This window comes from Coregonus lavaretus (assembly GCF_964263955.1).
Source record: "Coregonus lavaretus genome assembly, chromosome: 27".
Lineage (NCBI taxonomy): Eukaryota > Metazoa > Chordata > Actinopteri > Salmoniformes > Salmonidae > Coregonus > Coregonus lavaretus.
The window spans coordinates 37,966,271-37,980,209 of record NC_140014.1 but is presented as its reverse complement, the minus strand read 5'-3'; the positions used below and the strand labels follow the sequence as shown (position 1 = coordinate 37,980,209).

At 55.6% G+C, this 13,939-nt stretch overlaps 1 protein-coding gene across 2 annotated transcripts in view; it reads left to right on the top strand.

Moving 5' to 3' along the window:
* The window catches only part of LOC311103075 (SAM and SH3 domain-containing protein 1-like), a 90,183-nt gene that overhangs the window by 68,755 nt on the left and 7,489 nt on the right, over positions 1 to 13,939 (top strand). For both annotated transcript variants that reach the window (XM_084144603.1, XM_084144602.1), the window contains exon 9: positions 13,078 to 13,213. In XM_084144603.1, coding sequence (XP_084000729.1) covers positions 13,078 to 13,213 — 136 coding nt within the window. The remainder of the gene's footprint in view (positions 1 to 13,077; positions 13,214 to 13,939) is intronic.

Here is a 13,939-nt window from a genome sequence, read left to right as displayed (position 1 = left end):
TGGGCAACACAGACTTTCAACTCCCTCCAAAGATTTTCTATGGGGTTGAGATCTGGAGACTGGCTAGGCCACTCCAGGACCTTGAAATGCTTCTTACGAAGCCACTCCTTCGTTGCCCGGGCAGTGTGTTTGGGATCATTGTCATGCTGAAAGACCCAGACGTTTCATCTTCAATGCCCTTGCTGATGGAAGGAGGTTTTCACTCAAAATCTCACGATACATGGCCCCATTCATTCTTTCCTTTACACGGATCAGTCGTCCTGGTCCCTTTGCAGAAAAACAGCCCCAAAGCATGATGTTTCCACCCCCATGCTTCACAGTAGGTATGGTGTTCTTTGGATGCAACTCAGCATTCTTTGTCCTCCAAACACGACGAGTTGAGTTTTTACCAAAAAGTTATATTTTGGTTTCATCTGACCATATGACATTCTCCCAATCCTCTTCTGGATCATCCAAATGCACTCTAGCAAACTTCAGATGGGCCTGGACATGTACTGGTTTAAGCAAGGGGACACGTCTGGCATTGCAGGATTTGAGTCCCTGGCGGCGTAGTGTGTTTCTGATGGTAGGCTTTGTTACTTTGGTCCCAGCTCTCTGCAGGTCATTCACTAGGTCCCCCCGTGTGGTTCTGGGATTTTTGCTCACCGTTCTTGTGATCATTTTGGCCCCACGGGGTGAGATCTTGCGTGGAGCCCCAGATCGAGGGAGATTATCAGTGGTCTTGTATGTCTTCCATTTCCTAATAATTGCTCCCACAGTTGATTTCTTTAAACCAAGCTGCTTACCTATTGCAGATTCAGTCTTCCCAGCCTGGTGCAGGTCTACAATTGTGTTTCTGGTGTCCTTTGACAGCTCTTTGGTCTTGGCCATAGTGGAGTTTGGAGTGTGACTGTTTGAGGTTGTGGACAGGTGTCTTTTATACTGATAACAAGTTCAAACAGGTGCCATTAATACAGGTAACGAGTGGAGGACAGAGGAGCCTCTTAAAGAAGAAGTTACAGGTCTGTGAGAGCCAGAAATCTTGCTTGTTTGTAGGTGACCAAATACTTATTTTCCACCATAATTTGCAAATAAATTCATTAAAAATCCTACAATGTGATTTTCTGGAGAAAAAAAATTCTCATTTTGTCTGTCATAGTTGACGTGTACCTATGATGAAAATTACAGGCCTCATCTTTTTAAGTGGGAGAACTTGCACAATTGGTGGCTGACTAAATACTTTCTTTCCCCACTCTATGTTCCCATTGTGCATTTCCCAGAAAGGTTGAACAATTGTAATTATACTAACTTTTACTTATAAGCAGTTCAAATAACCATTCAAATAAACATTATTTTCACAGGTTTCATTTCACTAATTTTAAGGCTTGAGAGCTACTGACTGACACTGACTCCTGTTATCATCCTCCCCCTCCCCCTCTACCTCTAACTGGGTCTCCTCTCCTCCCCCTCTACCTCTAACTGGGTCTCCTCTCCTCCCCCTCTACCTCTAACTGGGTCTCCTCTCCTCTACCTCTAACTGGGTCTCCTCCCCCTCTACCTCTAACTGGGTCTCCTCTCCTCCCCCTCTACCTCTACCTCTAACTGGGTCTCCTCTCCTCCCCCTCTACCTCTAACTGGGTCTCCTCTCCTCCCCCTCCCCCTCTACCTCTAACTGGGTCTCCTCTCCTCCCCCTCTACCTCTAACTGGGTCTCCTCTCCTCCCCCTCTACCTCTAACTGGGTCTCCTCTCCTCCCCCTCTACCTCTAACTGGGTCTCCTCTCCTCTACCTCTACCTCTAACTGGGTCTCCTCTCCTCTACCTCTACCTCTAACTGGGTCTCCTCTCCTCCCCCTCTAACTGGGTCTCCTCCCCCTCTACCTCTAACTGGGTCTCCTCTCCTCCCCCTCTACCTCTAACTGGGTCTCCTCTCCTCCCCCTCTACCTCTAACTGGGTCTCCTCTCCTCCCCCTCTACCTCTAACTGGGTCTCCTCTCCTCTACCTCTACCTCTAACTGGGTCTCCTCTCCTCCCCCTCTACCTCTAACTGGGTCTCCTCTCCTCTACCTCTACCTCTAACTGGGTCTCCTCTCCTCCCCCTCTACCTCTAACTGGGTCTCCTCTCCTCCCCCTCTACCTCTAACTGGGTCTCCTCTCCTCCCCCTCTACCTCTAACTGGGTCTCCTCTCCTCCCCCTCTACCTCTAACTGGGTCTCCTCTCCTCCCCCTCTACCTCTAACTGGGTCTCCTCCCCCTCTACCTCTAACTGGGTCTCCTCCCCCTCTACCTCTAACTGGGTCTCCTCCCCCTCTACCTCTAACTGGGTCTCCTCTCCTCCCCCTCTACCTCTACCTCTAACTGGGTCTCCTCTCCTCCCCCTCTACCTCTAACTGGGTCTCCTCTCCTCCCCCTCTACCTCTAACTGGGTCTCCTCTCCTCCCCCTCTACCTCTAACTGGGTCTCCTCTCCTCCCCCTCTACCTCTAACTGGGTCTCCTCTCCTCCCCCTCTACCTCTAACTGGGTCTCCTCTCCTCCCCCTCTACCTCTAACTGGGTCTCCTCTCCTCCCCCTCTACCTCTAACTGGGTCTCCTCTCCTCCCCCTCTACCTCTAACTGGGTCTCCTCTCCTCCCCCTCTACCTCTAACTGGGTCTCCTCTCCTCCCCCTCTACCTCTAACTGGGTCTCCTCTCCTCCCCCTCTACCTCTAACTGGGTCTCCTCTCCTCCCCATCTACCTCTAACTGGGTCTCCTCTCCTCCCCCTCTACCTCTAACTGGGTCTCCTCTCCTCCCCCTCTACCTCTAACTGGGTCTCCTCTCCTCCCCCTCTACCTCTAACTGGGTCTCCTCTCCTCCCCCTCTACCTCTAACTGGGTCTCCTCTCCTCCCCCTCTACCTCTAACTGGGTCTCCTCTCCTCCCCCTCTACCTCTAACTGGGTCTCCTCTCCTCCCCCTCTACCTCTAACTGGGTCTCCTCTCCTCCCCCTCTACCTCTAACTGGGTCTCCTCTCCTCCCCCTCTACCTCTAACTGGGTCTGCTCTCCTCCCCCTCTAACTGGGTCTCCTCTCCTCTACCTCTAACTGGGTCTCCTCTCCTCCCCCTCTAACTGGGTCTCCTCTCCTCCCCCTCCCCCTCTAACTGGGTCTCCTCTCCTCCCCCTCTAACTGGGTCTCCTCTCCTCCCCCTCTAACTGGGTCTCCTCTCCTCCCCCTCTACCTCTAACTGGGTCTCCTCTCCTCCCCCTCTACCTCTAACTGGGTCTCCTCTCCTCCCCCTCTAACTGGATCTCCTCTCCTCCCCCTCTAACTGGGTCTCCTCTCCTCCCCCTCTAACTGGGTCTCCTCTCCTCCCCCTCTAACTGGATCTCCTCTCCTCCCCCTCTAACTGGGTCTCCTCTCCTCCCCCTCTAACTGGGTCTCCTCTCCTCCCCCTCTAACTGGGTCTCCTCTCCTCCCCCTCTAACTGGGTCTCCTCTCCTCTACCTCTAACTGGGTCTCCTCTCCTCCCCCTCTAACTGGGTCTCCTCTCCTCCCCCTCTACCTCTAACTGGGTCTCCTCTCCTCCCCCTCTAACTGGGTCTCCTCTCCTCCCCCTCTAACTGGGTCTCCTCTCCTCCCCCTCTAACTGGGTCTCCTCTCCTCCCCCTCTAACTGGGTCTCCTCTCCTCCCCCTCTAACTGGGTCTCCTCTCCTCCCCCTCTAACTGGGTCTGCTCTCCTCTACCTCTAACTGGGTCTCCTCTCCTCTACCTCTAACTGGGTCTCCTCTCCTCTACCTCTAACTGGGTCTCCTCTCCTCCCCCTCTAACTGGGTCTCCTCTCCTCCCCCTCTAACTGGGTCTCCTCTCCTCCCCCTCTAACTGGGTCTCCTCTCCTCCCCCTCTAACTGGGCCTCCTCTCCTCCCCCTCTAACTGGGTCTCCTCTCCTCCCCCTCTAACTGGGTCTCCTCTCCTCCCCCTCTAACTGGGTCTCCTCTCCTCCCCCTCTAACTGGGTCTCCTCTCCTCCCCCTCTACCTCTAACTGGGTCTCCTCTCCTCCCCCTCTACCTCTAACTGGGTCTCCTCTCCTCCCCCTCCCCCTCTAACTGGGTCTCCTCTCCTCCCCCTCTACCTCTAACTGGGTCTCCTCTCCTCCCCCTCCCCCTCTAACTGGGTCTCCTCTCCTCCCCCTCCCCCTCTAACTGGGTCTCCTCTCCTCCCCCTCTAACTGGGTCTCTTCTCCTCTACCTCTAACTGGGTCTCCTCTCCTCCCCCTCTAACTGGGTCTCCTCTCCTCCCCCTCTACCTCTAACTGGGTCTCCTCGCCTCCCCCTCCCCCTCTAACTGGGTCTCCTCTCCTCCCCCTCTAACTGGGTCTCTTCTCCTCTACCTCTAACTGGGTCTCTTCTCCTCTACCTCTAACTGGGTCTCCTCTCCTCCCCCTCTAACTGGGTCTCTTCTCCTCTACCTCTAACTGGGTCTCTTCTCCTCTACCTCTAACTGGGTCTCTTCTCCTCTACCTCTAACTGGGTCTCCTCCCCCTCTACCTCTAACTGGGTCTCCTCTCCTCCCCCTCTACCTCTAACTGGGTCTCCTCTCCTCCCCCTCTACCTCTAACTGGGTCTCCTCTCCTCCCCCTCTACCTCTAACTGGGTCTCCTCTCCTCCCCCTCTACCTCTAACTGGGTCTCCTCTCCTCCCCCTCTACCTCTAACTGGGTCTCCTCTCCTCCCCCTCTACCTCTAACTGGGTCTCCTCTCCTCCCCCTCTACCTCTAACTGGGTCTCCTCTCCTCCCCCTCTACCTCTAACTGGGTCTCCTCTCCTCCCCCTCTACCTCTAACTGGGTCTGCTCTCCTCCCCCTCTAACTGGGTCTCCTCTCCTCTACCTCTAACTGGGTCTCCTCTCCTCCCCCTCTAACTGGGTCTCCTCTCCTCCCCCTCCCCCTCTAACTGGGTCTCCTCTCCTCCCCCTCTAACTGGGTCTCCTCTCCTCCCCCTCTAACTGGGTCTCCTCTCCTCCCCCTCTACCTCTAACTGGGTCTCCTCTCCTCCCCCTCTACCTCTAACTGGGTCTGCTCTCCTCCCCCTCTAACTGGGTCTCCTCTCCTCTACCTCTAACTGGGTCTCCTCTCCTCCCCCTCTAACTGGGTCTCCTCTCCTCCCCCTCCCCCTCTAACTGGGTCTCCTCTCCTCCCCCTCTAACTGGGTCTCCTCTCCTCCCCCTCTAACTGGGTCTCCTCTCCTCCCCCTCTACCTCTAACTGGGTCTCCTCTCCTCCCCCTCTACCTCTAACTGGGTCTCCTCTCCTCCCCCTCTAACTGGATCTCCTCTCCTCCCCCTCTAACTGGGTCTCCTCTCCTCCCCCTCTAACTGGGTCTCCTCTCCTCCCCCTCTAACTGGATCTCCTCTCCTCCCCCTCTAACTGGGTCTCCTCTCCTCCCCCTCTACCTCTAACTGGGTCTCCTCTTCTCCCCCTCTACCTCTAACTGGGTCTCCTCTCCTCCCCCTCTACCTCTAACTGGGTCTCCTCTCCTCCCCCTCTACCTCTAACTGGGTCTCCTCTCCTCCCCCTCTACCTCTAACTGGGTCTCCTCGCCTCCCCCTCCCCCTCTAACTGGGTCTCCTCTCCTCCCCCTCTAACTGGGTCTCTTCTCCTCTACCTCTAACTGGGTCTCTTCTCCTCTACCTCTAACTGGGTCTCCTCTCCTCCCCCTCTAACTGGGTCTCTTCTCCTCTACCTCTAACTGGGTCTCTTCTCCTCTACCTCTAACTGGGTCTCCTCTCCTCTACCTCTAACTGGGTCTCCTCTCCTCTACCTCTAACTGGGTCTCCTCTCCTCTCCTCTCCTCTACCTCTAACTGGGTCTCCTCTCCTCTACCTCTAACTGGGTCTCTTCTCCTCTACCTCTAACTGGGTCTCTTCTCCTCTCCTCCCCCTCTAACTGGGTCTCCTCTCCTCTCCTCCCCCTCTAACTGGGTCTCTTCTCCTCTACCTCTAACTGGGTCTCTTCTCCTCTACCTCTAACTGGGTCTCTTCTCCTCTACCTCTAACTGGGTCTCCTCTCCTCTACCTCTAACTGGGTCTCCTCTCCTCTCCTCTACCTCTAACTGGGTCTCCTCTCCTCTACCTCTAACTGGGTCTCTTCTCCTCTACCTCTAACTGGGTCTCCTCCCCCTCTACCTCTAACTGGGTCTCCTCTCCTCTACCTCTAACTGGGTCTCCTCTCCTCCCCCTCTAACTGGGTCTCCTCTCCTCCCCCTCTAACTGGGTCTCCTCTCCTCCCCCTCTACCTCTAACTGGGTCTCCTCTCCTCCCCCTCTACCTCTAACTGGGTCTCCTCTCCTCCTCCTCTACCTCTAACTGGGTCTCTTCTCCTCCCCCTCTACCTCCAACTGGGTCTCCTCTCCTCTACCTCTACCTCTAACTGGGTCTCCTCTCCTCTACCTCTAACTGGGTCTCCTCTCCTCCCCCTCTACCTCTAACTGGGTCTCATCCCCCTCTACCTCTAACTGGCTCTCCTCTCCTCCCCCTCTACCTCTAACTGGGTCTCCTCTCCTCCCCCTCTACCTCTAACTGGGTCTCCTCTCCTCCCCCTCTACCTCTAACTGGGTCTCCTCTCCTCCCCCTCTACCTCTAACTGGGTCTCCTCTCCTCCCCATCTACCTCTAACTGGGTCTCCTCTCCTCCCCCTCTAACTGGGTCTCTTCTCCTCTACCTCTAACTGGGTCTCCTCTCCTCTACCTCCAACTGGGTCTCCTCTCCTCTACCTCTAACTGGGTCTCCTCTCCTCTACCTCTAACTGGGTCTCTTCTCCTCTACCTCTAACTGGGTCTCCTCTCCTCTACCTCTAACTGGGTCTCCTCTCCTCTACCTCTAACTGGGTCTCCTCTCCTCCCCCTCTAACTGGGTCTCCTCTCCTCTCCCTCTAACTGGGTCTCCTCTCCTCCCCCTCTAACTGGGTCTCCTCTCCTCCCCCTCTAACTGGGTCTCCTCTCCTCCCCCTCTAACTGGGTCTCCTCTTCTCCCCCTCTACCTCTAACTGGGTCTCCTCTCCTCCCCCTCTACCTCTAACTGGGTCTCCTCTCCTCCCCCTCTACCTCTAACTGGGTCTCCTCTCCTCCCCCTCTACCTCTAACTGGGTCTCCTCGCCTCCCCCTCCCCCTCTAACTGGGTCTCCTCTCCTCCCCCTCTAACTGGGTCTCTTCTCCTCTACCTCTAACTGGGTCTCTTCTCCTCTACCTCTAACTGGGTCTCCTCTCCTCTACCTCTAACTGGGTCTCCTCTCCTCTACCTCTAACTGGGTCTCCTCTCCTCTCCTCTACCTCTAACTGGGTCTCCTCTCCTCCCCCTCTAACTGGGTCTCCTCTCCTCCCCCTCTAACTGGGTCTCCTCTCCTCCCCCTCTAACTGGGTCTGCTCTCCTCTACCTCTAACTGGGTCTCCTCTCCTCTACCTCTAACTGGGTCTCCTCTCCTCTACCTCTAACTGGGTCTCCTCTCCTCCCCCTCTAACTGGGTCTCCTCTCCTCCCCCTCTAACTGGGTCTCCTCTCCTCCCCCTCTAACTGGGTCTCCTCTCCTCCCCCTCTAACTGGGCCTCCTCTCCTCCCCCTCTAACTGGGTCTCCTCTCCTCCCCCTCTAACTGGGTCTCCTCTCCTCCCCCTCTAACTGGGTCTCCTCTCCTCCCCCTCTAACTGGGTCTCCTCTCCTCCCCCTCTACCTCTAACTGGGTCTCCTCTCCTCCCCCTCCCCCTCTAACTGGGTCTCCTCTCCTCCCCCTCTACCTCTAACTGGGTCTCCTCTCCTCCCCCTCCCCCTCTAACTGGGTCTCCTCTCCTCCCCCTCCCCCTCTAACTGGGTCTCCTCTCCTCCCCCTCTAACTGGGTCTCTTCTCCTCTACCTCTAACTGGGTCTCCTCTCCTCCCCCTCTAACTGGGTCTCCTCTCCTCCCCCTCTACCTCTAACTGGGTCTCCTCGCCTCCCCCTCCCCCTCTAACTGGGTCTCCTCTCCTCCCCCTCTAACTGGGTCTCTTCTCCTCTACCTCTAACTGGGTCTCTTCTCCTCTACCTCTAACTGGGTCTCCTCTCCTCCCCCTCTAACTGGGTCTCTTCTCCTCTACCTCTAACTGGGTCTCTTCTCCTCTACCTCTAACTGGGTCTCTTCTCCTCTACCTCTAACTGGGTCTCCTCCCCCTCTACCTCTAACTGGGTCTCCTCTCCTCCCCCTCTACCTCTAACTGGGTCTCCTCTCCTCCCCCTCTACCTCTAACTGGGTCTCCTCTCCTCCCCCTCTACCTCTAACTGGGTCTCCTCTCCTCCCCCTCTACCTCTAACTGGGTCTCCTCTCCTCCCCCTCTACCTCTAACTGGGTCTCCTCTCCTCCCCCTCTACCTCTAACTGGGTCTCCTCTCCTCCCCCTCTACCTCTAACTGGGTCTCCTCTCCTCCCCCTCTACCTCTAACTGGGTCTCCTCTCCTCCCCCTCTACCTCTAACTGGGTCTGCTCTCCTCCCCCTCTAACTGGGTCTCCTCTCCTCTACCTCTAACTGGGTCTCCTCTCCTCCCCCTCTAACTGGGTCTCCTCTCCTCCCCCTCCCCCTCTAACTGGGTCTCCTCTCCTCCCCCTCTAACTGGGTCTCCTCTCCTCCCCCTCTAACTGGGTCTCCTCTCCTCCCCCTCTACCTCTAACTGGGTCTCCTCTCCTCCCCCTCTACCTCTAACTGGGTCTCCTCTCCTCCCCCTCTAACTGGATCTCCTCTCCTCCCCCTCTAACTGGGTCTCCTCTCCTCCCCCTCTAACTGGGTCTCCTCTCCTCCCCCTCTAACTGGATCTCCTCTCCTCCCCCTCTAACTGGGTCTCCTCTCCTCCCCCTCTACCTCTAACTGGGTCTCCTCTTCTCCCCCTCTACCTCTAACTGGGTCTCCTCTCCTCCCCCTCTACCTCTAACTGGGTCTCCTCTCCTCCCCCTCTACCTCTAACTGGGTCTCCTCTCCTCCCCCTCTACCTCTAACTGGGTCTCCTCGCCTCCCCCTCCCCCTCTAACTGGGTCTCCTCTCCTCCCCCTCTAACTGGGTCTCTTCTCCTCTACCTCTAACTGGGTCTCTTCTCCTCTACCTCTAACTGGGTCTCCTCTCCTCCCCCTCTAACTGGGTCTCTTCTCCTCTACCTCTAACTGGGTCTCTTCTCCTCTACCTCTAACTGGGTCTCCTCTCCTCTACCTCTAACTGGGTCTCCTCTCCTCTACCTCTAACTGGGTCTCCTCTCCTCTCCTCTACCTCTAACTGGGTCTCCTCTCCTCTACCTCTAACTGGGTCTCTTCTCCTCTACCTCTAACTGGGTCTCCTCTCCTCTCCTCCCCCTCTAACTGGGTCTCCTCTCCTCCCCCTCTAACTGGGTCTCTTCTCCTCTACCTCTAACTGGGTCTCTTCTCCTCTACCTCTAACTGGGTCTCCTCTCCTCTACCTCTAACTGGGTCTCCTCTCCTCTACCTCTAACTGGGTCTCCTCTCCTCTCCTCTACCTCTAACTGGGTCTCCTCTCCTCTACCTCTAACTGGGTCTCTTCTCCTCTACCTCTAACTGGGTCTCCTCCCCCTCTACCTCTAACTGGGTCTCCTCTCCTCTACCTCTAACTGGGTCTCCTCTCCTCCCCCTCTAACTGGGTCTCCTCTCCTCCCCCTCTACCTCTAACTGGGTCTCCTCTCCTCCCCCTCTACCTCTAACTGGGTCTCCTCTCCTCCCCCTCTACCTCTAACTGGGTCTCTTCTCCTCTACCTCTAACTGGGTCTCTTCTCCTCCCCCTCTACCTCCAACTGGGTCTCCTCTCCTCTACCTCTACCTCTAACTGGGTCTCCTCTCCTCTACCTCTAACTGGGTCTCCTCTCCTCCCCCTCTACCTCTAACTGGGTCTCATCCCCCTCTACCTCTAACTGGATCTCCTCTCCTCCCCCTCTACCTCTAACTGGGTCTCCTCTCCTCCCCCTCTACCTCTAACTGGGTCTCCTCTCCTCCCCCTCTACCTCTAACTGGGTCTCCTCTCCTCCCCCTCTACCTCTAACTGGGTCTCCTCTCCTCCCCATCTACCTCTAACTGGGTCTCCTCTCCTCCCCCTCTAACTGGGTCTCTTCTCCTCTACCTCTAACTGGGTCTCCTCTCCTCTACCTCCAACTGGGTCTCCTCTCCTCTACCTCTAACTGGGTCTCCTCTCCTCTACCTCTAACTGGGTCTCTTCTCCTCTACCTCTAACTGGGTCTCCTCTCCTCTACCTCTAACTGGGTCTCCTCTCCTCTACCTCTAACTGGGTCTCCTCTCCTCCCCCTCTAACTGGGTCTCCTCTCCTCTCCCTCTAACTGGGTCTCCTCTCCTCCCCCTCTAACTGGGTCTCCTCTCCTCCCCCTCTAACTGGGTCTCCTCTCCTCCCCCTCTAACTGGGTCTCCTCTTCTCCCCCTCTACCTCTAACTGGGTCTCCTCTCCTCCCCCTCTACCTCTAACTGGGTCTCCTCTCCTCCCCCTCTACCTCTAACTGGGTCTCCTCTCCTCCCCCTCTACCTCTAACTGGGTCTCCTCGCCTCCCCCTCCCCCTCTAACTGGGTCTCCTCTCCTCCCCCTCTAACTGGGTCTCTTCTCCTCTACCTCTAACTGGGTCTCCTCTCCTCCCCCTCTAACTGGGTCTCTTCTCCTCTACCTCTAACTGGGTCTCTTCTCCTCTACCTCTAACTGGGTCTCCTCTCCTCTACCTCTAACTGGGTCTCCTCTCCTCTCCTCTACCTCTAACTGGGTCTCTTCTCCTCTACCTCTAACTGTGTCTCTTCTCCTCTACCTCTAACTGGGTCTCCTCTCCTCTACCTCTAACTGGGTCTCCTCTCCTCTACCTCTAACTGGGTCTCCTCTCCTCCCCCTCTAACTGGGTCTCCTCTCCTCCCCCTCTAACTGGGTCTCCTCTTCTCCCCCTCTACCTCTAACTGGGTCTCCTCTCCTCCCCCTCTACCTCTAACTGGGTCTCCTCTCCTCCCCCTCTACCTCTAACTGGGTCTCCTCGCCTCCCCCTCCCCCTCTAACTGGGTCTCCTCTCCTCCCCCTCTAACTGGGTCTCCTCTCCTCCCCCTCTAACTGGGTCTCTTCTCCTCTACCTCTAACTGGGTCTCCTCTCCTCTCCTCTACCTCTAACTGGGTCTCTTCTCCTCTACCTCTAACTGGGTCTCTTCTCCTCTACCTCTAACTGGGTCTCTTCTCCTCTACCTCTAACTGGGTCTCTTCTCCTCTACCTCTAACTGGGTCTCCTCTCCTCTACCTCTAACTGGGTCTCCTCTCCTCCCCCTCTAACTGGGTCTCTTCTCCTCTACCTCTAACTGGGTCTCTTCTCCTCTACCTCTAACTGGGTCTCCTCTCCTCCCCCTCTAACTGGGTCTCTTCTCCTCTACCTCTAACTGGGTCTCTTCTCCTCTACCTCTAACTGGGTCTCTTCTCCTCCCCCTCTAACTGGGTCTCCTCTCCTCCCCCTCTAACTGGGTCTCCTCCCCCTCTACCTCTAACTGGGTCTCCTCTCCCTCTACCTCTAACTGGGTCTCCTCTCCTCCCCCTCTACCTCTAACTGGGTCTCCTCTCCTCCCCCTCTACCTCTAACTGGGTCTCCTCTCCTCCCCCTCTACCTCTAACTGGGTCTCCTCTCCTCCCCCTCTACCTCTAACTGGGTCTCCTCTCCTCCCCCTCTACCTCTAACTGGGTCTCCTCTCCTCCCCCTCTACCTCTAACTGGGTCTCCTCTCCTCCCCCTCTACCTCTAACTGGGTCTCCTCTCCTCCCCCTCTACCTCTAACTGGGTCTCCTCTCCTCTCCTCTACCTCTAACTGGGTCTCTTCTCCTCTACCTCTAACTGGGTCTCCTCTCCTCCCCCTCTAACTGGGTCTCTTCTCCTCTACCTCTAACTGGGTCTCTTCTCCTCTACCTCTAACTGGGTCTCTTCTCCTCCCCCTCTAACTGGGTCTCCTCTCCTCCCCCTCTAACTGGGTCTCCTCCCCCTCTACCTCTAACTGGGTCTCCTCTCCCTCTACCTCTAACTGGGTCTCCTCTCCTCCCCCTCTACCTCTAACTGGGTCTCCTCTCCTCCCCCTCTACCTCTAACTGGGTCTCCTCTCCTCCCCCTCTACCTCTAACTGGGTCTCCTCTCCTCTACCTCTACCTCTAACTGGGTCTCTTCTCCTCTACCTCTAACTGGGTCTCTTCTCCTCTACCTCTAACTGGGTCTCCTCTCCTCCCCCTCTACCTCTAACTGGGTCTCCTCTCCTCCCCCTCTACCTCTAACTGGGTCTCCTCTCCTCTACCTCTAACTGGGTCTCTTCTCCTCTACCTCTAACTGGGTCTCTTCTCCTCTACCTCTAACTGGGTCTCTTCTCCTCTACCTCTAACTGGGTCTCCTCTCCTCCCCCTCTACCTCTAACTGGGTCTCCTCTCCTCCCCCTCTACCTCTACCTCTAACTGGGTCTCCTCTCCTCCCCCTCTACCTCTAACTGGGTCTCCTCTCCTCCCCCTCCCCCTCTAACTGGGTCTCCTCTCCTCCCCCTCCCCCTCTAACTGGGTCTCCTCTCCTCCCCCTCTACCTCTAACTGGGTCTCCTCTCCTCCCCCTCTACCTCTAACTGGGTCTCCTCTCCTCCCCCTCTACCTCTAACTGGGTCTCCTCTCCTCTACCTCTAACTGGGTCTCTTCTCCTCTACCTCTAACTGGGTCTCTTCTCCTCTACCTCTAACTGGGTCTCTTCTCCTCTACCTCTAACTGGGTCTCCTCTCCTCCCCCTCTACCTCTAACTGGGTCTCCTCTCCTCCCCCTCTACCTCTACCTCTAACTGGGTCTCCTCTCCTCCCCCTCTACCTCTAACTGGGTCTCCTCTCCTCCCCCTCCCCCTCTAACTGGGTCTCCTCTCCTCCCCCTCCCCCTCTAACTGGGTCTCCTCTCCTCCCCCTCTACCTCTAACTGGGTCTCCTCTCCTCTACCTCTAACTGGGTCTCCTCTCCTCCCCCTCTAACTGGGTCTCCTCTCCTCTAACTGGGTCTCCTCTCCTCCCCCTCTACCTCTAACTGGGTCTCCTCTCCTTCCCCACTGCTAACCTGGTTCGTCTCTCTTCTTCAGCAGTTGTGTGAGCAGTCAGATGGTGAACAGGAGGAGTCTGGGACGTTCAGACGCCTCCATAAGCTGGTCAGCTCAAGTCGCAGGGTGCGCAAGAAGCTCATCAGGATCGACGAGTCCAAGAACCCTGGGTCTGAGGGTGAGACGGGTCACTGCAGTAGTCTTACGACAAGCCCATAGGGTGAAGATTAGGACCATTAGTGCACCAGACGGAATAATGATGATTAAAAATAATTTATTAAACTACAGTGCTATTCATTACATAAAGAATCTCAAAGCGCTTTAAAGCAGCACAAAATAGTCAAGCAATTTAGAAAGATATCATTAATGAGATGTGATTAGGACCATTAGGGCATACAGCGAGGGGAAAAAAGTATTTGATCCCCTGCTGATTTTGTATGTTTGCCCACTGACAAAGAAATGATCAGTCTATCATTTTAATGGTAGGTTTATTTGAACAGTGAGAGACAGAATAAAAATCCAGAAAAACACATGTCAAAAATGTTATAAATTGATTAGGATTTTAATGAGGGAAATAAGTATTTGACCCCTCTGCAAAACATGACTTAGTACTTGGTGGCAAAACCCTTGTTGGCAATCAGAGGTCAGATGTTTCTTGTAGTTGGACACCAGGTTTGCACACATCTCAGGAGGGATTTTGTTCCACTCCTCTTTGCAGATCTTCTCCAAGTCAAAGGTTTCGAGGCTGACGTTTGGCAAGTCTAACCTTCAGCTCCCTCCACATATTTTCTATGGTATTAAGGTCTGGAGACTGGCTAGGCCACTCCAGGACCTTAATGTGCTTCTTCTTGAGCCACTCCTTTGTTGCCTTGGCTGTGTGTTTTGGGTCATTGTCATACCCATC